General features: G+C 31.3%; 1 protein-coding gene across 19 annotated transcripts; it reads right to left on the bottom strand.

The window, feature by feature from the left end:
- Nucleotides 1-1,487: 1,487 nt before the first annotated feature.
- Nucleotides 1,488-23,574, bottom strand: LOC127734103 (dynactin subunit 3-like). 19 transcript variants are annotated; one of them, XM_052243732.1, is made up of 9 exons: nt 23,468-23,574; nt 17,631-17,651; nt 11,150-11,234; nt 5,825-5,911; nt 4,662-4,745; nt 4,435-4,493; nt 3,212-3,243; nt 2,548-2,575; nt 1,488-1,692 (listed from the first exon to the last, which is right to left on the bottom strand). In XM_052243732.1, the coding sequence occupies exons 1-9, from the start codon at nt 23,561-23,563 to the stop codon at nt 1,609-1,611; spliced, it is 576 nt and encodes a 191-aa protein (XP_052099692.1). In that variant the 5' UTR covers nt 23,564-23,574; the 3' UTR covers nt 1,488-1,608. The 19 variants fall into 19 exon arrangements, 18 of the variants coding, with proteins under 18 accessions (XP_052099692.1, XP_052099701.1, XP_052099710.1 ...); XM_052243741.1 differs by lacking the exon at nt 3,212-3,243 and adding an exon at nt 2,788-2,925; XM_052243750.1 differs by lacking the exon at nt 3,212-3,243 and adding an exon at nt 2,841-2,925.
- Between the last annotated feature and the right edge of the window lie 1,045 nt (nt 23,575-24,619).

Raw genomic sequence — 24,619 nt, 5'->3', positions numbered from 1 at the left:
AAATGTGAGCGAAATTTTGAATTTTGCCTCTATACGTTTATAATCCATTTTGAAAGTGCCTTTCCTGGGTACCATGCACGTTTGATGGAATAGCCTGCTCGTTTGTAATGTACATAATTTCTTTTTATCTAACATAGTTTTCGAGATAATTATCAAGAAACAGGCAAAACTTTATACATGTATCTGAAAAGACCTTTACAACAGATTCCATGAAATGGCAATAGTACACTAGGCCTATAAAAGGATACCGATTTACTTGCTTATGTGTAAATGTAACAATCTTTCTGTGTTGAAATCACAAATTGCAACATTGTAGGTTAAAACAAGAGACTGCTTTTTGTATTTTTATTCTTTTTCAATGTAGATTGTGACATAAGATTCACTAATTTCAAATAAATATGAACAACTTCAAATTCTTCTAAAGTATTTTTACCATGCTAAATTATAATGCTGCTGAAATTTGAGTTTTAATTTTGCAAAGTGTCTTTACTTTTAGTGTCCAGGAAAAAGATTAATGTGTTAGGATAGGGATATCATTATTATTTGTATACAGCAATTCTATTTTATTACACTTTTCTATTTTTAAAAAAACATACCTTGACCTCAGGATACTAAATATTGAGATAGCTCTATTAATTTACCAAAATAAATTTGTTTTCAGTATTCACATTATTCTTGACTGACAACTACCTATAAAACACACTAATACAGTATTCAAATGCTCATCTTTCAATATTTTATGAAATGATGCTAATGAAACAAGTAAAAAGCTTTAATACATTTTAAACTGATGCTCCTAGAACTGCACATTTATTGACTGGAAACAATGTTTTATCAAGTTCAAACAACTAGTATGCTTGGAGGGCCAAAAACATGTACCATTATTGCTTATTTTTAACCTGTATAAATGTGTTTCAATTCATCATGTTAATAGTGGGATACCATCCTGAAAATATATTTTATTTTAGTAACAGTAACCTTGACCTTAGGCCTATTGGACCCTCAAAAAAACAACAGGCTTCTTCCATTTCCCGTATAAGGTTATTCCAATCAAGCACTTTAATTTATTTACCCCAAATTCAGTAAGATTTGACCCCTTCTCTATATTTTTTTGTTCTAAACAAGCAAGGGAAACTCAAGTTACCACCTGGAAACCTTTTTTCCATTTTTTTAATGTTATGTAACAGTGACTTTGACCTTTGCCCACAACCTCAACAGGATTCTTCCCCTTCCATATATTTCCCAAATGTGTAAGTTTTATTCTAAATAAGCAAAGGAAACTGAAGTTTCCACCTAGAAACCTTTTTTTCCATTTTTTTTTTGAATGTTTTGTGACAGTAACCTGGCCTATTGACTCCAAAATCAATAGGCTTCTTTCCCTTCCCAATATCTTCCATCTGTATAAGTTTCATTTCAATCAAGCAAGGGATACTCAAGTTTCCAGGAGCAAAATAATAGTAACAGTTATAAATATTAGAAACTATAAATAGCTTTAACCCTTTATTGTAAGCACAACTCAATTAATCCTTTTCCACAAAAATGGCAAAATATACATGATAAATTATATAATAAATATTGCACTATTAAATGTATCTAAGAGATTCAGTTCTATGATTTCTTGGTCTGTTTGGCCTTTTCTACTTTAGTAACCATTTGGTCCCATTGTATAAGTTGTTTGGAAACTAAAGATACCTAAGATCTAGTTAAGGAAAATGTTTTATTGTTTGTGTGTTTTAAGTCATCTTCTTGACATGACAGTCATTTTAAACAGTAAATTAAACTTGAATGCATGGGGGAAACAAGAAGGTTATTGGTTTTGACCACTTGGCAATATAATGGATGTAGAATGCAGAGCTTTTAGGTTAAAAACCGGGGACACCTGGTGTAAGTGTACATTTTTTTTATATTGTGTGTTGTAACAGAATATCTTTTCTTGAAACTATTATGACTGAAATTTATTAAAAGTTTTACTCAACAACAGCAACGACCACCAAAAATTGAGAACAGCAAAGGTTCAGGTGAGCTAAAAACTGTCTTCTGATCCCCATGCAATACTTATATTTCTGGAATAGCCCTTACTTAATGGAGGCTGCATCCAATTAATACACATTGCAAGAAAAGTCAAAAAATCTGACATAAAAAATCATAATTATGAATAGGCCAGACACACATTCTACTTTCTAACTTGCCAAAAAAGCAATCTTACTCTAGTATGTCAAAGCCGCACATTATGTTGTATAATTCACGACTTTGTAAGTCCTGCATTATATTTGTCAGTCTAACCAACTTTTTACAAAACTTTGCATTGTTCAATACTAATGATTTTCTATCCCAAGATTAGATGGCCTTAGCTGTATTTGACAAAACCTTTCAGAATTTTGGGTTTTCAATGCTCTTCAACTTCGTACTTTATTTGACCTTTTAATTTTGTGGATTTGAGCATCACTAATGAATTTTTTGTAGAAAAAACTGCTGATCTGGCATACAAAATTATAAGCCTGGTATCTTTTTTAGTTTTACTTGAAACAATATCTTTATAAAGGATACAATAGTATTGTAATTCTCCAGCAATCCTCTAACGTCATCTGTAAATAATCCTGTCTTGTCCTGTAATGTATAATACAACACTTAATATCATCTGTAAATAATCCTGTCTTGTCCTGTAATGTATAATACAACAATTAACATCATCTGTAAATAATCCTGTCTTGTCCTGTAATGTATAATACAACACTTAACATCATCTGTAAATAATCCTGTCTTGTCCTGTAATGTATAATACAACACTTAACATCATCTGTAAATAATCCTGTCTTGTCCTGTAATGTATAATACAACACTTAACATCATCTGTAAATAATCCTGTCTTGTCCTGTAATGTATAATACAACACTTAACATCATCTGTAAATAATCCTGTCTTGTCCTGTAATGTATAATACAACACTTAACATCACCTGTAAATAATCCGGTCTTGTCCTGTAATGTACAATACAACACTTAACATCATCTGTAAACAATCCTGTCTTGTCCTGTAATGTATAATACAACACTTAACATCATCTGTAAATAATCCTCTCTTGTCCTATAATGTATAATACAACACTTAACATCATCTGTAAATAATCCTCTCTTGTCCTGTAATGTACAATACAACACTTAACATCATCTGTAAACAATCCTGTCTTGTCCTGTAATGTATAATACAACACCTAACATCATCTGTAAATAATCCTGTCTTGTCCTATAATGTATAATACAACACTTAACATCATCTGTAAATAATCCGGTCTTGTCCTGTAATGTATAATACAACACTTAACATCATCTGTAAATAAACCTGTCTTGTCCTGTAATGTATAATACAACACTTTCTACTATCAATATATAATGTTTAAGAAATAATTAATGGCAGCCGTAGAATAATTTTGATTCTAATAGGACAAATATGTTGATTTTGTCAACTGTGATAGCCCTGTTCACATAATACTGTTTTGTCGGTTCTGTTTTACCTCCCATATTTTCAAACAGGTTTCTTGTTATTTTGTGCATGAATATTATATTGAGTTTGAAACGTTCATCCGAAAAATAAATTAGGCTTCATCAACACACAATGTTTGAAAGAACACTCATTTAATACCAATCAATAATAAACACATGTGACCTTTTTCAAAAGTAATTAATTTTAATGATTGCCTGCAACGAACACGACTGTCAACTTGTGGGAATGATTTCATCAAATCACTCTGTGGAATTAGTGTGTCACATCTTATAATACATGAATGTGGATTTATAACAATAATATCCATTAAATTTAAATGGAATGTTAAATATCTGTCTAATCATCAATCATTCTAATGCTATCATTTTGTATAAATAGTTCAACAAGCGAAAAATCCTCTTTCTACCTGTCTGTAGCTAAAGGAGGCCGACATTTTGAATTCTGGAATGTATTGACATGTTATTTCTTCAATCAACAAAATATGTATTGCTATACAGTTATTAACTCTTACTGGTTTACATCATGTCGAAACTAAGATTTTGGCATTAAGCAAGGTCATGTTTTCCTTGACTGTTAAAGACATCTTCACACTAAATCCATTGCAGGTGTACTGATTGATATTATGTCTTGGATACATGATTCTTTTTAGTTGTTACTGGCAATAACTGTGAGTAATCAGATCAGTAACTTGTCTTTTTAGTGTTTTGGTTACTTTTTTGTTTTGCTTTGCATCCTTCTGATAAGTCAAGCCCTTTTCAACTGACTTTATAGTTTGTTCTTATGTTGTTCTATGTTGTTTGATAGTTTGATAAAAAAAAAAGAATCAGTCTTTTGAAAAACTACCAGACTAGTGTTAGTATCTAATCCTGTTTATTTACTGAAATAAAGAATTCAGGACCATAAACAAGAAATGTCTTCATCCTCAACACCTACCTGTTGGTCAATCTGGATTTTACTCAGTTCTTGTAGTTTTGATGAATGTGAAGGCATGCCTGAAAACAAGATTAACATAGTGAAATATTTCAATAATCATTGTTGGATAGTAGGATTTTTTTACATCAAGTGGACAATCTTTCAACAACATTCAGAATAAAGATTTTTATAATGATGCAAAAAGTAAGATATTTGTTAAACATAAAGACTACACATGTTTATCTCACCCTTTATATGAGCACTGTCTAATATTTCTTTTAATCCTTCCATTTGTTCCAATCTATTTGCTTGCTGATTTAGGAAATCTTCCTCTGAAAAAATACAATCATAGCTGTTATGAATTAAAAGAAGAATGTGTCTGAGGACACAAATGCCCCTGCTCAAGCTTCTCAATTTTCCAATTTAAAAAGAGCCATAACTCTAGAACAGTAAATGACTCACTGTCCAAATTAGAACTCTGTCTGCGTCTTGTGGTTCTTAGCATTGTGTATTAGTTTCATAAAACTTGGATGAGGCAAACTTAAGTTAAGAGAGCAGAAATGAAAATGAGAAGGACAGAAGGATGGACAGATGGTCAAGGGTAACACGGTCAAGGGTAACAATGTTGAACTTATTTGTACATCTTGTCTTGCTGATTATTTTGTCCCTTAAAGTGTCTATCTATCTATTATAGTTTTCAGGATAATAGGCAAAAAGACTGAAAATAAGATAAAATTGTCATTAAAGAGCAAGAACTCCAATAACTATTCAACTGACGATTTCAGCCCTGTTTGACCTATTTGTGGGCCAGATGAGCTAAAAATAGGTGAAAAAACTCACAAAAATCTCCCACTTTAAAGTATTTTGTTAGCTTCTTCTTTTGGCATGGGAAGGTAACTCATTTACTTTAAACTCAGTTATGTCATGATGACATAACAACAACATAATGGACAAACACCTGTAGATCTGATCACAGAAATATCAAGCTTAAAATTAATTCAGTATTACTGGGCGTCAATTAGGAGACTCTATTTGGTAGTCAAGTTTGGTAATATATGATGCATATTGGACGCCAATAAGAAGATTGAACCTCGATTTGCGACTGCGACTTCAGATTGAACTCAGATTATAGGAAAGTGGATTAGAGACCAGATGTCAAATAGAGACCGGACATCAATCTGAGTCTAACTAACTACTATAGGCTAGAAAATTAATGCTTTTACTGGGCTTTGTGTAATTCAAAGTTTTACTAATTGTTAACATTGTATCATATATGTTGTTCTCTCTTGTCTATCATTGTGTCATATTTGTAAATATGTTTTGATTGACATAACATGTGTATGCTTTTTGCAAACAAATTCCTTCAATGATTAAATCAAAGAGCTGAGGTCAAGTTTATGTCTAAACGTACCAGCTAATATAATATCTGTTATAGCCTCATCTGACAAGGTCATTTCATCTGTGTAAGCTGGATCTAAATACTTCCTCAATTCTGTCACTAAAATGAAAACATCTAATAGTTTACAAATATTCTATTACATGATAACATATGTCACAATATGTAACCTAGTGCATCACTTTATCAATCTTCAATATATTTCCTATATAGTTTGAACTATGAAACTACAAAATGATGTATCCACATAGGTAAGAAACCTTATAACTGTGAGATCACCCATATAATACATCTTTGATAGAAGTCTAAAATGGGGAAAATCTGGTTTGGACAAATGTTAAATGAATAAATACTGATTTTCTATGTTGCATTTTTTTAACATCAGGTTTTTACATAATTTTAGAGATATATACACTGAACTTATGATTAGGTACTGACCTCTTTGTTGCAATAGTCAAGATTTAAAATCAAAATGAAACAAACTCAACAAAAAGAAACAGCAACAAGTATTCCAAGAGTATTTCATGGCAATACATAGTCCCCTACCGGTTAAAAATTCATTGTACTGGAACAAAATGCTAACTTGATCTATAACTTGTCATGGTGTAAACTATATAACAAATATCAAGTCAATACCTTCCAGCATGACGAAAACTAGAGGCTCTCAAGAGCCTGTGTTGCTCACCTGTATTTACTGATGCTTTGGAAATCATGTAAAATAAGGTTAAAATCATAATTAATAGTATTAGATATTAGATATTATAATGATATCTAAGATAATAACAAAAAACTGCAAAATTTTTGTAAAATTACTAACTCAGGGGCAGCAACCCAACAATGGGTTGTTGGAATCGTCTCAAAATTTCAGGGCAGATAAATATAAATCTGATGAACATTTATGCCACCTGTCAGATTTGCTCTAAATGCTTTAGTTTCAGAGATATAAACCAAAAACTGCATTTTACCCCTATGTTCTATTTTTAACCAAGTCGGTCATGATGGTTGGAAGGCGGGTTCATCGGACAAATTTTTTAAACTAGATACCCTAATATTGATTATGGCCAAGTATGGTTAAATTTGTCTCAGTAGTTTCAGAGAAGAAGATTTTTGTAAAAGATTACAAAAATTTACAAATAAAATGCTTCGCTGGGGCGCAGCTTGATACGACCGCAGAGGTCGAACCCTGAACAGTTGGGGCAAGTATGGACACAACATTCAAGCTTGATACAGCTCTGAATTTGGATTGTTATTAAATATTTCACACAGCATAGGTTTCTGACACAGAAAGAATGTGGTCTAAGAACTTGAATTTTTTTAATTTACCTATTATGGTCCAATGTCCAAAATCAAAATACATGGTTAGATTCAGCATATCAAAGAACCCCATATATTCAATTTTTGTTAAAATCAAACAAAGTTTAATTTTGGACCCCAACTTGGACAAACTTGAAAACTGGGCCCATAATCAAAAATCTAAACACATGTTTAGATTCAGCATATCAAAGAACCCCAAGAATTCAATTTTTGCTAAAATCAAACTAAGTTTAATTTTGGACCCTTTGGACCTTAATGTACACCAATTTAAAAAACGGGACTTAAAATTAAAAATCTAAATACACGGTTAGATTTGGAATATCAAAGAACCCCAATAATTCAATTTTTGATGAAATCAAACAAAGTTTAATTTTGGACCCTTTTGACCTCAATATGAACCAATTTGATAGCGGGGCCCACAAATAAAAAATCTAAATTCATGGTTAGATTCAGCATATCAAAGAACCCCATATATTCAATTTTTGTTGAAATCAAAAAAAGTTTAATTTTGGACCCCAACTTGGACCAACTTGAAAACAGGGCCCATAATAAAAAATCTAAACACATGTTTAGATTCAGCATATCAAAGAACCCCAAGAATTCAATTTTTGTTAAAATCAAACTAAGTTTAATTTTGGACCCTTTGGACCTCAATGAAGACCAATTTAAAAAACGGGACCCAAATTAAAAATCTAAAAACACGGTTAGATTTGGCATATCAAAGAACCCCAATAATTCAATTTTCGATGAAATCAAACAAAGTTTAATTTTGGACCCTTTTGACCTCAATATGAACCAATTTGATAGCGGGGCCTACAAATAAAAAATCTAAATACATGGTTAGATTCAGCATATCAAAGAACCTCATATATTCAATTTTTGTTGAAATCAAACAAAGTTTAATTTTGGACCCCAATTTGGACCAACTTGAAAACTGGGCCCATAATCAAAAATCTAAATACATGTTTAGATTCAGCATATCAAAGAACCCCATATATTCAATTTTTGTTGAAATCAAACAAAGTTTAAATACTGGACCCTATCTTGGACCAACTTGAAAACTGGGCCCATAATCAAAAATCTAAACACATGTTTAGATTCAGCAAATCAAAGAACCCCAAGAATTCAATTTTTGTTAAAATCAAACTAAGTTTAATTTTGGACCCTTTGGACCTCAATGTAGACCAATTTAAAAAACAGGACCCAAAATTAAAAACCTAAATACACGGTTAGATTTGGAATATCAAAGAACCCCAATAATTCAATTTTAGATGAAATCAAACAAAGTTTAATTTTGGACCCTTTTGACCTCAATATGAACCAATTAGATAACGGGGTCCACAAATAAAAAATCTAAATACATGGTTAGATTCAGCATATCAAAGAACCCCATATATTCAATTTTTGTTGAAATCAAACAAAGTTTAATTTTGGACCCCAATTTGGACCAACTTGAAAACTGGGCCAAAAAAAATCAAAAATCTAAATACATGTTTAGATTCAGCATATCAAAGAACCTCATATATTCAATTTTTGCTAAAATCAAACAAAGTTTAATTTTGGACCCTTTGGACATTAATGCAATTTGAAAACTGGACCCAAAATTAAAAATCTAAATACACTGTTAGATTCGGCATAACAAATAAATAAATGTGATCAAAGATTTTACAAATCTAATGCGCCATACTGTGCAATTAAAGATTACTTCTTGAAATTTTTCAATATTTGAAATTTGAAAAAAAAAAAAATATTTGAAGAATAATTCTTTTTAATTTCTGAAATCTGAAATGAGAAAAAATTGGCCCCCCACAATTTCTTTTTATCCCCCCCCCCCTTTTTCCCCCAAAAAAATTCTTTCCCTCAAGATATGGTCATAATCTCATTTCAAATTTCCAATGGAGTTGGCAACCATAATTACCCATTTAAATTTACCATAGTGCTAACTTAATCTATTTTATAATAGAATTAATAAAAATATAGTGTCAAATCTTTCATATGGATTTTTTTGTAAAAAAAAAAGATGAAAACATTTGCAGATATTTTTACTGGTCTTCCTTTATAAATATGCATTTCTTTAAACATAATTTAAAAGCAGTGTAAGGGAAGTAACCAAAACGTTGTATTTGGATTACCTCCCTTACACTGTTTTAGATTATCTTTATTGTTCATTAACCATTACTTTATACATAATTTAAAAGCAGTGTAAGGGAGATAATTTCAATGATGTATTTGATTTATCTCCCTTACACTGCTTTAAATTATGTTTTGTACTAAAGTATTTGTCCATTAACCAGGACAACCTTGTTTTTCCCCCTTTTTTGCCCCTAATTCCTAAACGGTTTGAGCCATAACCCCCCAAAGCAAATCCTAACCATCCCTTTGTGGTATGGAAACTTGTAGTATAATTTCAGAGAGATCCATACACCGTTCTACAGTTATTGTCTGGAAACTAGAAAATGCTCATTTTTGGCCCCTTTTTGGCCCCTAATTCCTTAACTGATGGTACCATAACCCCCAAAATCAATCCCAACCTTCCTTTTGTGGTATTTAACCTTATGGTCAAATTTCAAAAAGATCCATTCACTTAAACTAAAGTTAGAGTGCGAAAACCAATATGTATTCGGACGACGACGACGCCGGACGACGACGACGACGACGACGCCAACGTCATACCAATATACGACCACAAAATTTTTTTTGCGGTCGTATAAAAATTGTTAAAAATTGACTATTAAGGGCAATAACTCCTAAAGGGGTCGACTGACAATTTTGGTCATGACAACTTATTTGTAGATCTTACTTTGCTGAACATTATTGCTGTTTACAGTTTATCTCTATCTATAATAATATTCAAGATAATAACCAAAAACTGCAAAATTTCCTTAAAATTACCAATTCAGGGGCAGCAACCCAACAACAGGTTGTCAGATTTGTCTGAAAATTTCAGGGCAGATAGATCTTGACCTGGTAATCAGTTTTACCCTAAGACAGATTTACTCTAAATGCTTTGGTTTCAGAGATATAAGCAAAAATCTACATTTTACCCCTATGTTCTATTTTTAGCCATGGCGGCCATCTTGGTTGGTTGGCAGGATCATCGGACACATTTTTTAAACTAGATACCCTAATGATGATTGTGGCCAAGTTTGGTTAAATTTGGCCCAGTGGTTTCAGAGGAGAAGATTTTTGTAAAAAGCTAACGATGACGACGACGACGGACGACGGACGCCAAGTGATGAGAAAAGCTCACTTGGCCCTTCGGGCCAGGTGAGCTAAAAAGTGAGGAAAACTGATTACTTGAGTGAAATTTCTAAGTCCAAGGACCATAACTCTGCACAAGATCATCAGACCGGAACAAAATTCGAACTTGATCTGTAACTTGTCATGATAAACATATATACCAATTACCAAATCACTATCTTCAAGCATGACGAAAAAAGTGCGGAAAACTGATTATTTGAGTGAATTTTCTAAGTCCAAGGACCATAACTCTGCACAAAATCATCAGACCGGAATAAAATTCGAACTTGATCAGTAACTTGTCATGATAAAACAATAAACAAAATATCAAATCAATATCTTCAAGCACGAAGAAAAAAAGTGTGGTCAAGGTCAAGGTCAGTATGATGCTTCTGCATACAAAAGTTTGTCAATTAAAATGCTACAGTACAAAAGTTATGCAAAAAGCACATATCAGACAATGTTTTACTATCATAGGGGTCAAAGGTCAAATTCTAAGTCAGAGTGACTTGACTTTGATATATGTCACACCCTTAACCCATGATGTATTAGCATACCAAGTTTGGTCAACCTAAGTTCTATAGTACAAAATTTATGCACATTACACGAAGTAGGACAGAGGGACAGACAAAGGAACAAATGGACGAACATACAGATGGACATGGTGATTCCTATATATACCTCCCCAAACTTTGTTTGCAGGGGTATAAAAATTAAAAAACAATATGTTAGCAAAATATAAACCAGGTAGCAGGCCTTCAAACCCCACATTAATTGTATTCTTACATCTGTTGTAGACTTTAGGAATAGCCTTCTTCCCTACTGTTGCCTTCTTAACTTCAGCATGAGCATTCAGTAGACTGTGTATACACTGAAATATTAAAAAAAAAAATCATATTAGACATTTTAATACTTGATTCTGTCACTATCTCCCTCCACCTAAATGTTCAAAGATTCTAGTTACAAAAATCAATTACATCAGGCAATTATCACATATTATAAAGGAAGATGCTTTCAAAATCATATTACTTCATAAAAAAAATTAGAATAAGAGGACCTGGCCCTCATAAATTTTATATCAACATGAAACAAGAATAAGTGTCAATAGGACACCATGCCCCATACACACAACCACATTTCTATATTCAAAGAAATGTGAATCAAAACCCTAGTTTGGCGTAAATGATATATTTTTGTTAAAAAGTTCACAACTTACAATCATGTGATAATGAACATATATAATCTACCTTAGTCTGTCCTTAGAACCAAAGTTTGATTAGTACCGACCTTGCAAGGGCTGTATAGCCAGTCAAGGTCGTTAAAAACTTCCATATATATATATATATATATATAGTTTGATTATATATTGTGTAATGATAAATTTGATATTTGCATGCTATGAAATTCTATTGACTAATATTGTATCTTAAGAGAAGACCATCTAAGTTGGACTAACTTGTGTCTAATCCTTTTTGTGAGTTTTTTTTTGCAAATAAAATATGCTTAAACTAAACCAAAGCTTAAACCTGATATGGGAATATTGAGATGGATGAACAGATGCTCACAGGAAAATATTATATATGCTCCTCACCAATTAAAAATCAATCAAATCAGATACAACAATTTTTTCATCTAAAAAAAACATGGATTTTTTTTTTATCTAAAAATACTCCTTACAAGAACTTTTTTTTAGCTAAGTGAGGTAATAAGAAATTCAGAAAGGTGTGATAAAGAAAAACTTTATGTACCAGCCCTCATCAGACACATTTTTCCCTTTTCCTTATTTGAAATAATATAATTTTGAATTTAAATAACGCATACATTGTATACATGTATTTAAACAATCATGTACTAATTGCTAATGACATCAAAATACATGTCTAACCACTAAAACAATCGTCTAATTAAGTTTTAAATAATAGCTACATGTTTGCATGTCATTGGTAAGTATATATATTAAAGTGTTCCTCTTATTATACAAGCTTGTTTTAATATTATATATATATATATGTGGTTTTCTACCATGTTTACAGGTTCAAACACATATATAACATTTATTGTTGTGGTGTTTCGTGAATAAATTAAGAGTTACAATCAATACAATATCAAGTTCATAATGGTACATGCACTTTTTAACAGGACCTGATTATAAATGAAATATTTGCTATATTAAAAACATTAGGTGGCACTATTTCTCCTTAAAAATGTTAACTGATAAACGCCTATTTTTCTTTAAGCTCATTCTTAATTTTGTTTAAAAGAGATCATAATGAAAGTTTATCTTTGTCTTGCTGACCCCCAATTGGAAGAGGCCCTTGATGAGGTTTTTGACGGCATGAATAGATAGGGTTTGTGCTTGTTCAGTATTTTTATCAGAATAACTATAAAGTTAATAGAAGGTATAAATCAGCATAATAAAGAATGCTATCTATTACAAAATGTGCAATGAATAACAGACACGAAATTTTATGAAAATGCGGTACATATACATTTTTTTCACTCTTAACATTAAACTATTTAAAATGTATAAGAAGAATGTTTTCAAATTTGTTAGTTCAAGTTTCTGAGATGGAGAATTACCATATCCCAATGTAGTGGCACAATCTAAGAACTACCATGTTAGTTTCACCAACCACCACTTAATGATTAAATTGCTTACAAGTGTATAATTAAAAATTTGTAAGGGTTCCGTAGAACCCAGTGTCTCGCCTACTTTTGCTGTTGTCTATGTTTTCAGTGTGATTTTACAAAATCTACTTCTGGATACTATCTTATGATCATAAACAAGCTTCTGTCCAAGTTTGGTACAAATCCAGGATAGTTTAAGAAAGTTATTAAAGTTTTAATAAAATGCTTCGCTAAGCGCAGCTTGATACGATCGCAGAGGTCGAACCCTGAACAGTTGGGGCAAGTAAGGACACAACATTCAAGCTTGATACAGCTCTGAATTTGGATTATGATTAAATATTTGACACAGCATAGGTTTCTGACACAGAAAGAATGTGGTCCAAGAACTTGATTTTTTTTAATTTACCTATTATGGTCCAATGTCCAAAATCAAAATACATGGTTAGATTCAGCATATCAAAGAACCCCATATATTCAATTTTTGTTGAAATCAAACAAAGTTTAATTTTGGACCCCAACTTGGACAAACTTGAAAACTGGGCCCATAATCAAAAATCTAAACACATGTTTAGATTCAGCATATCAAAGAACCCCAAGCATTCAATTTTTGTTAAAATCAAACTAAGTTTAATTTTGGACCCTTTGGACCTTAATGTAGACCAATTTAAAAAATGAGACCCAAAATTAAAAATCTAAATACACGGTTAGATTTGGCATATCAAAGAACCCCAATAATTCAATTTTTGATGAAATCAAACAAAGTTTAATTTTGGACCCTTTTGACCTCAATATGAACCAATTTGATAGCGGGCCCATAAATAAAAAATCTAAATACATGGTTAGATTCAGCATATCAAAGAACCCCATATATTCAATATTTGTTGAAATCAAACAAAGTTTAATTTTGGACCCCAATTTGGACCAACTTGAAAACTGGGCCAAAAATCTAAAATCTAAATACATGTTTAGATTCAGCATATCAATGAGCCCCATATATTCAATTTTTGTTGAAATCAAACAAAGTTTAATTTTGGACCCCAACTTGGACAAACTTGAAAACTGGGCCCATAATCAAAAATCTAAACACATGTTTAGATTCAGCATATCAAAGAACCCCAAGAATTCATTTTTTGTTAAAATCAAACTAAGTTTAATTTTGGACCCTTTGGACCTTAATGTAGACAAATTTAAAAAACAGGACCGAAAATTAAAAATCTAAATACACGGTTAGATTTGGCATATCAAAGAACCCCAATAATTCAATTTTTGATGAAATCAAACGAAGTTTAATTTTGGACCCTTTTGACCTCAATATGAACCAATTTGATAGCGGGGTCCACAAATAAAAATTCTAAATACATGGTTAAATTCAGCATATCAAAGAACCCCATATATTCAATTTTTGTTGAAATCAAACAAAGTTTAATTTTGGACCCCAATTTGGACCAACTTGAAAACTGGGCCAAAAATCAAAAATCTAAATACATGTTTAGATTCAGCATATCAAAGAACCCCATAAATTCAATTTTTGTTAAAATCAAACAAAGTTTAATTTTGGAGTCCAACTTGGACAAACTTGAAAACTGGGCCCATAATCAAAAATCTAAACACATGTTTAGATTCAGCATATCAAAGAACCCCAAGAATTCATTTTTTGTTAAAATCAAACAAAGTTTAATTTTGGAAAATTTGGACCCTTTGGACCTTAATGTAGACCAATTTGAAAACTGGACCCAAAATTAAAAATCTAAATACACGGTTAGATTTGGCATAACAAATAAATAAATGTGGTCAAAGATTTTAAAAATCTAATGCGCCATACTGTGCAATTAAAGATTACTTCTTGAAATTTTTCAATACATGAATATTTGAAATTTGAAAAAAAAATAATATTTGAAGAATAATTCTTTTTAATTTCTGAAATCTTAAATGAGAAAAAATTGACCCCCCCACAATTTCTTTTTAACTCCCCCCCCCCCCCCCCCCCCCCCCTTTTTTCCCCAAAAAATTCTTTCCCTCGAGATATGGTCATAATCTCAATCAAATTTCCAATGGAGTTTGCAACCATAATTACCCATTTAAATTTACCATAGTGCTAACTTAATCTAGTTTATAATAGAATTTAAAATATAGTGTCAAATCTTTCATATGGATTTTTTTGTAAAAAAAAAAGATACAACATTTGCAGATATTTTTACTGGTCTTCCTTTATAAATATGCATTTCTTTAAACATAATTTAAAAGCAGTGTAAGGGAAGTAACCAAAATGTTGTATTTGGATTACCTCCCTTACACTGTTTTAAATTATCTTAATTGTTCATTAACCATTACTTTATACATAATTTAAAAGCAGTGTAAGGGAGATAATTTCAATGATGTATTTGATTTATCTCCCTTACACTGCTTTAAATTATGTTTTGTACTAAAGTATTTGTCCATTAACCAGGACAACCTTGTTTTTCCCCCTTTTTTGCCCCTAATTCCTAAACGGTTTGAGCCATAACCCCCCAAAGCAAATCCTAACCATCCCTTTGTGGTATGGAAACTTGTAGTATAATTTCAGAGAGATCCATACACCGTTCCATAGTTATTGTCTGGAAACTAGAAAATGCTTATTTTTGGCCCCTAATTCCTTAACTGTTGGTACCATAACCCCCAAAATCAATCCCCACCTTCCTTTTGTGGTATTGAACCTTATGGTAAAATTTCAAAGAGATCCATTTACTTAAACTAAAGTTAGAGTGCGAAAACCAATGTGTCTTCGGACGACGACGACGACGCCAACGTCATACCAATATACGACCGCAAAAAACTTTAAACCACAGCATGCACAGAGTGAATGTAATGTTAGCTGGCAGAAAAACTAAGTCCATTTATAAGTAAAATACGGATAAACAGGATTTTTTTTAACAAAATTTACTTCTGGATACTATCTTATGATCATAAACAAGCTTCTGTCCAAGTTTGGTAGAAATCCAGGATAGTTTAAGAAAGTTATTAAAATTTCAAAAACTTTAACCACAGAGTGAATATTTGTGGACGCTGCCGCCGACGACGACTGAATGTAGGATCGCTATGTCTCGCTTTTGCGACAAAAGTCGCAGGCTCGACAAAAATGTATGTACCTTAGCTTTACCAGCCAAGTGTATTACTCTATTTAGTTAGTATAGAAATATTGTTATTATGGAAAAATTGTTTGGTCAGAACTCCTTTCTTCAAATTCTAGTACATGCATAAAGGTAACATCAACAGAATTTAAACTATTTTTTTCAGTTAATCTAAAAATTTGAAAGTACAAATAATGAAAACCAGCACCAATGGTTTATAATAAAACTGAGAAGTGTTCTGATGATCCTCCCTCGTATTTTTCCTGAAAAGGTCTTATGTAAATAATGTAATAATTTATTAGCACACTTTTCCTGTTATACTTTATTATAAAAAATGAGAAAATGTGGTATGATTGCCAACTCTCAACAAGAGACCAATTGACGTAAAAGCTTGTTATGTATGTCATATACATAGTATTGAGGCAGAATTACACAAACATACAGATTCATACTGTAAACAAGGAAAATTTCGCGGCAGGTTTATTTTTGCTTTTTTCGTGGTAAGAGTGGAAACACAAAAATAAAACATCCATGAATATTTCAAGGAGAACTGATTCAACGAATGAAGACCATCTTTTAACATATACATGTAACCAATAGGATTATGTATACAGGGCCAATTTATAACAACAATTTTTCAGACGACAGCTCTATATCTGTTATCACAAATTAAAACTTTACTTCTAAATAAAAGGCAGTGTTAGAAACCAAAACCTTTAACTCATGACAGTCAAATTAATATGAAAACTATTTTAAAGAACCGGAAATTATTGATGCTGTTACCATACATAAACATCACTCGTGACTCTTAGGTAATACTTCCATGATCTTACTAATTTGGTAGCATTCTTTTATGTTAATAGTGTATGTGTTTTTACATTAAACTAAACATAAACATGATTAATGTAGCAGTTTACTTTTATTTAATATAAGTCATTTCACAAATAACTTGAAATCTACATGTACATCGATGAACCGACGAAAACTGTTAAATTTCTTTAGATAAAAAGGTTTTTTGATTCATTTTCATCTCTTGCTTTACAATATATGTACAACTGTGCCGTTTTAAATTTACAGGCCGCCTACAAATCACGAATTCAAAACAGCATGAATAAAGATTCCTGTCGGTAAATTGCGAAATAAAGATGGCGAAAAAAATTCCCCGTTTACAGTAAAGATGTATATTATTGTATACAAAATAAAAGTGTGTAATTGAAAAAAATGGATATGTAATGAAGTTGGAAGGCATTCTTTACATCTACAAAGGAGGTCAAAAGGTTTTGGCTTTGTGTTTATTTCACTTTTTGCTAAACATGCTATATGGTGTCAAAGATATGTTCTATCATGTCTATTACAGCTTATAACTACTTAATAAAGAAAAGACTAAACCCTGAATGTTAAAATTTTGCCCAAAACAAATGATTATGTATTACAACAAGATTATATATATACTTGACTGTTTACAGTAAAGATATTTCACCAGCCACCATATATTTTGTTTATAATTTGTAACATCTTGTTATAAAATTTACCTGGTCTTTAGATTTGGAGTCCTGTGGAAAATAGAAAGACAAACATTCAATCATAACATGCAGCATGCAGAACATCTACTGTGTCTTCATGTGCTCATAATACATAGTTAAAATCATAAATACAACATGTAGAACATGGTAATGAAAGGAATGATGAAACTGTTTACGAGTACATTTTGTACTATATTATTTATTTTAATCAATTTTTATCTGATAAACCTTCATTTTGTAAATCTGAGACAGAATAAATAATTTCTGTCTTTACAATACATGTATACTGTTTGGTGTGAGCCAAGGCTCATGTTGAAGGCCGTACTTTGACCTATAATTGTTTACTTTTTATACATTGTGACTTGGATGGATAGTTGTCTCATTGGCACTCATACCACATCTTCTTATTTATATGTTTACACTGTTCTGAATGAAGGCCATCAGTTCTTTTTTCATTTACAGTAAAAAAACAACATGAGTTCAGAGTTACTTCCAAAGATCAAAATATATGTACATGAATGTCACGAATGTGCATAATGAGTGATACTACTTTTTTTAAACTTAAAACATATTCTTAAAATAATTTAGTACACATAACAATTTAAATTTCTTTGTGTCAATTTGACAAATAGTAAGGCAAATAATACAGTATGACCATTGCCAATCTATTAATAACTGATACATGATTGATGCACAGGAAATAGACAGACAAGATTGAAACATTTATTGCTCTTTACATTTTTCCTATTTTGTAATACTTGACAAAGCATGCTTCTGTGAAGGTTAAGCACAAAAGAAAATCTAAATTTTACAATACATGTAGATCTTTCACAAATGCTGTCTCAGAATCTAATGAATTATGGGTAAAAAGATTCAGTTTCAAGACCATGTTGTAATCATTTAAAAAGAATGGACATGGTGGATATCATACAATTAAAATGATAAAATAAACCATGATAATTTACATGGATGTTTGACGGAATTAAATAAAATGAGTCCTAAGCAAATCAATCAAAATCTTTAAGAGACTCTGAAATTATAATTTTCCAGTAATGTCATTATATGTGTCCATATCTGTACAATTTATTTACAGAACAAACAGATTTTGATTACGTTCTTTTAGATTCTGAAATGTCACATTACCAAGCAAATTTGGTAGGATAGCTATGTACATTTGTATATATAAACATATAATTACAATTATATGCATTTCAACTAGTGCCTTCATGAATTTAGTTTCATGTACAAATGTAACTGGGTGCACCCCATATAAAAAGAACAAAAACAAGGGGGATGTTTTCCTACTGAGTTAAAAAATATTTCTTGTGAATAATTACATTAAATACATGTATGAAATCAAACAAATAATTCATCTTTCACCATTAAAACCCCACTCTGATTAAGAAAAAAAAAATTACCTGAAGTTGACATCATAAAATGTTTGATATTTTTAATGATAACATATTTGTAAAGTTGGGACGATGTGTTTTAACAGACAATCAGCATTCCTATGGGAACCAACTGTGCTCCTCTTCTTGCCGACTTGTTTCTTTGTTTATGAGGCAGACTTCATAAAGGAGCTTCTCGCGAGAATGAAAATAAACTGCTTCGCTGAGCGCAGCTGGATACGCCCGCAGAGGTCCAACCCTGAACAGTTGGGGCAAAAATGGACACAATATTCAAGCTTGATACAGGTCTGAATTTGCATTGTAATTAAATATTTGATATATTATAGGTTTCTGAATAAATGTAGTCAAAGAACTTGAAATTGGTTATATAAAAGATTTCTTGCTGTTGTGCAATACACTGTGCTGTTGCGCAATACTTAGTAAATCTGTTGTCAGACTATAAACAAATAAAATCTTATAACTCAGAAACGTAAAATCTAAAAATTTATAAAAATCAAAAGAGAGCTTACAAAAATAGATATAAACAATTTACCAAAGTTTCATAAAAAATGCTGAAAGCATTTTTGAGTTATTACCGAAAACTGGAAAATCCCCCTTTTTGTAATGAATAAAACCCCATAAATCGGAAACGTATAGTCTGAATTTTATAAAAATCAAAAGGGAGCTCATGTCGATAGAAATAAACAATTCACCAAAGTTTCTTGCAAATTGGTGAAATGGTTTTTGAGTTATTGTCTGAAAACTGGAAAATCCCCCCTTTTTTAATGAATACAACCCCAAAACTTGGAAACAGTAAATCCGAAATTAATAAAAAACGAAAGGGAACTCACGTCAATAGATATGAACAATTCACATAAGTTTCATGCAAATTGGTGACATTGTTTTTGAGTTATTGTCCGAAAACTGGAAAATAACCCCTTTTTAAATGAATAAAACCCCAAAACTCGGAAACGGTAAATCCCAAATTTACAAAAAACGTAAGGGAGCTCACGTCAATAGATATGAACAATTCACAAAAGTTTCATGCAAATTGATGAAATTTTTTTTGAGTTATTGTCTGAAAACTGGAAAATCCCCCCTTTTTTAATGAATAAAACCCCAAAACTCGGAAACAGTAAATCCGAAATTAATAAAAAACGAAAGGGAACTCACGTCAATAGATATGAACAATTCACATAAGTTTCATGCAAATTGGTAACATTGTTTTTGAGTTATTGTCCGAAAACTGGAAAATAACCCCTTTTTTAATGAATAAAACCCCAAAACTCGGAAACGGTAAATCCCAAATTTATAAAAAACGTAAGGGAGCTCACGTCAATAGATATGAACAATTCACAAAAGTTTCATGCAAATTGATGAAATTTTTTTTGAGTTATTGTCTGAAAACTGGAAAATCCCCCCTTTTTTAATGAATAAAACCCCAAAACTCGGAAACAGTAAATCCGAAATTAATAAAAAACGAAAGGGAACTCACGTCAATAGATATGAACAATTCACATAAGTTTCATGCAAATTGGTGACATTGTTTTTGAGTTATTGTCCGAAAACTGGAAAATAACCCCTTTTTTAATGAATAAAACCCCAAAACTCAGAAATGTTAAATCTAAAATTTATAAAAAACGAAAGGCAGCTCACATCAATAGATATAAACAATTCACCAAAGTTTCATGCATATTGGTTAAAGCGTTTTTGAATTAATGTCGGACATGTTGACAATGGACGGACGGACGGACAGACGGTCAACGGTATACCATAATACGTCTCGTAAACGGGCGTATAAAAAGCTAACATTATCCTTTTGAATCATGTTCCACTATATAAATGATATAGATCATGATGTCCTCTCGCTAAATAATTCAAAGTTTGGTGGCTATGTTGAACACATCTACATGTATACCTTGAAAAAGGCTACCACAGATAGAGTTTAGTGTGCATTATATCTTAACTAACATCTAGAAATTGACAATGAGGGTCAACATGGTCAATAGAAAATAAAACTTTTAGAAAACAATGACGATTTTCTGAATTTAAGATTTCCAATTATGAACTTTTCATTTCTATGTAGCAACATTCAAACAGGCCCTGCTTATAAACACTATGTCTCCCAGTTGCTTTTAGTATAAAAAAATTCTTGATTGAGGGTTGCTGCAGTGCTTACAAGGAAACTATTAACATTAATTAACTTGTTGAAGTCATAGTTTTTGTTTTAAATGAAAATAAAGGGAGAGAACCCATGAAAAATGCAAATTTAGACTTCTACAAGTCAAAAGCAAAATTAGATTTATTTATGTCTGAGGTCTGACTGATATATGAACATGATAAAGAAGATTGTCAGCTTGGTCAAATCTTATTTCTACCTCTGTTCATTCTGATTTAAAAAAAAATTCAGAAAATGTTAAAAACCCATCAATTTTCTTTGTTATTTTGAATTTCTGATTTGGCTATCCAACAAAAAAAAAAACATCAACATGATTAATGATGAAAATTCTTCAGGGGAATATCTATACTAAATGGATCTACAAATTCAGCTTGGATGAGGTTTTTTGAACAGTTTGGGACACGTCTACAAAAATGATATCTATATTGAATGGTACAAAATGTGGCTCATCATGCCAATACTACTGTGCATGCAGATCTATAAATGTAATTTAAGTGCTAAGCTTTATTTATTAATTTTGTGATAGCTCATGCAGCTTAATATGCTTATAAATCTGCTTGCTGCACTAACACACTTTTCATTTAATATTGTGCCCATTTTTATATTTGTAAATGTGTAATGTTTGTCAAATATGTTTTGTTACAGTAATGTTTTATGTAGATCATTCAAAATTTTATGAATTTGCAAATCAACTTTAACTAAATCCATCCATCAGAATCTAAATGATGTTGATGTAAACAAATATATGTATAGGTCACCATATGGCCTTCAACAATTAGCAAAATCCATACTGTATAGTCAACTATCAAAGGGCCTTAGGCCAACATGACAAATTATGCATTACATTTACATGTATGTGTGTTTAATCTTTCATTTTAAGATAATCAACTAGATTGGACTGTTCAAGTTTGCCAAACTTTTTGTTTTTTTTAAAAGAATTGAGCATATGTCCTAGTGATGTTTCAGAAAGTCTAAGCCATACATTGTATATGTAATAATCGAATTTGATGAAAATCAATCAATTCGATTGGAATTTCCTACTTTATAATGGGTTGTCAATCTGTTCATTTCCTGTTGAAGTTTAAACACCAATAGCAAGCACATTAACTTCATTCCAAACATGCCAAAGAAACCATTAAATAACCAGGAACAGGTTGGAGAAGATCCTCATTTACATGTAGGTTTAAGAAGTTACTAAAATTCAGGGAATAAAATTTTATTATTCTGCATTTGTGCACTTTAGGCTGTTTTTTATTTATATTACAGAGGGTGGTAAAGAGTTATTTTCGTGCAACTTTTTCTGCCTTTTAATTTCATGTGTTTTCGTGTTTTGACATTTTATTTCTCCTTTTCTCGTATTTGGTTCGATGTGCGTGCTTCGTGTTTCCCCTTATTTATATTCCATGTTTCGTGTTGGTACTCTTAATTTCTTGTGCTTGTCCCACATTTGATTAAAAAGTAAACTGGGACTAATTCAAAGTCAGCCCGGATACTGTTTTAAATTATGTATTAATGAACTGATGTATATTGTTACAATTCTACTTTTGCAATTCTATTGTATATGTATGGTATGTAATAAAGTCCATCAAATTACAATGAATAATATTTATTTAAATCAGAAGCAACTAGTGGACGCTAAAAGGTGACCACAGGGTCTTCATGTCCATTAATAATGATTTCATGATCTCCAAGAACGGCTGAGTAATAACTTCTAGTACTTTTTTCCTTAATATTTACAATTTAATATCTCGTGCTTCGTTTTTTCCTGATTTTTTTTTTCGTGCAACAATTTTGTGATTTTTATTTCACGTGTTTCCGTGTTCAGACCCCCCTTTACCACCCTCATTACAGAATGAAACAAAGGGCTTTCATGAAATAGATGTTCCTTCTGTTTATGACAAAGTTTCAAGTGCTACAGTGGAACATCTGTTACACTAAACAAATATATGTTGACATATAAATAGCCAAAAATTAGGAATTCTGCCTGTTTTTTTAAATATATGAGAATGATATCCAAATTTTTTGAGAGGATACTCTAACCTCATGAACATTAATCAAATTTAACCTGGGATTTTTGGTTAATATTCCTGTTGAAATTCCCCAAAAACCTGATACTTTATGAAAAATATCTATTGGCGGAATAACCTGATACATTATTGATCTCAAATAAAAAAAATTAACCCACTTGTATTAAACAAAGATTTTGGTTTCCATTTTAAAATATATCCTCGATTTTCATAGCATAGGGATAATCTAGAAAAACTGTTTTCAAGTCATACTTTTGGATAAAGGGCGTCTTTTTCAGAAGTTCCAAACACAAGATTTTCAAGTAATGAAATTCTTTTTTCCACCGTTTCCAGATTTCCGTCCGCCATTTTCCTTGTTCGCAGATATACAAAGTACAAAATAATTTAGATAAAAAAATATCTCATGACAAATAGACGTGATAAAAAGCATAAACTCTATTATCAGTAATTATTTACCTTCAAATATTTTATAAAGAAAAATAAAACTTATATACACAAAGATCTTTGTACATGAACATCGTGTTATTTCATGGGTCATCTCAAAGTGGTTTATGTATATGTTAACTATCACAAAATGAGAAACTATATTTCTGGTTCTATTATTTCCTGTTAATAAATTGTGTATCTATTTTTTTATTATATTAAACCGACCTCATTACACTTAATATGCTTTATACTGTAATAATATCCTACATTTCTATTTTTTTACTTTATTTCTTTGTGTCTTGTTGTGTATTGTGTATTTTCACTAAAACTTGCATGTTTTATAATACTCATTGTATTATGATGTTTATATATCAAGCCCGACAAAGGCCCATGATTGGTAAATAAAATAATGTCTAATGTCTATTGTAATAATTCTGCTCATTTTGGGCGCTGTGATTGGCAAATAAAGTATTTGTAAGTTTGTTTGTTGTTTGCTTGTTTGTATCATAAAATAAAGCCCTGGTATATACAAATCAACACATAATATGAGCTCTTTAGAGCTCTTCAGTCGACTGATATATAAGATCACATAATAACATAACAGGATCCTGCAATCATTGAATAGCAACAGATACATATTGAGGACTTAAAATCAATAAATGTATCCATGACATATCATTAAATACAAAGCGAATGCAAAAAATAAAGCAAAGCAACATATAAAGCAAAACAACATATACAAATAAAACACACACGGAGGAATTAAAAGAATTTATAAGATATCTGTCTATCTTTCCCAGGGGCGGGTCCAGGCGAGGGCGTAATGGGCGTACGCCCCCCTTTTCAAAACCAACCGGACAAACCAGAGTCAATTACATCAACCTTAACTGATGTGAGGGCATGCTCGACTTTATTTCCAAACATCATGAAAGTTCTCTTCTTACTTGCTTTGACGAGCGTCACGTCAAGCTCCGCCGA

This window comes from Mytilus californianus, unplaced genomic scaffold (assembly GCF_021869535.1).
Source record: "Mytilus californianus isolate M0D057914Y unplaced genomic scaffold, xbMytCali1.0.p SCAF_3, whole genome shotgun sequence".
NCBI classification, from domain to species: Eukaryota; Metazoa; Mollusca; class Bivalvia; order Mytilida; family Mytilidae; genus Mytilus; species Mytilus californianus.
Note: the sequence above shows the minus strand (reverse complement) of the source record. Positions and strands in the feature narration are given on the sequence as shown.

Coding starts and splice junctions, on each gene's coding strand:
- LOC127734103 (XM_052243732.1), bottom strand. CDS start 23,563: ATGGCGGACGGAAATCTGGAAACGGTGGAAAAAAGAATTTCATTACTT. Junction 5,912..11,149: donor TCCTAAAGTCTACAACAGAT/GTAAGAATACAA, acceptor TTTTCATTTTAG/TGACAGAATTGAGGAAGTAT. Junction 1,693..2,547: donor TGGAGAATTACAATACTATT/GTATCCTTTATA, acceptor ACTAGATCTTAG/GTATCTTTAGTTTCCAAACA.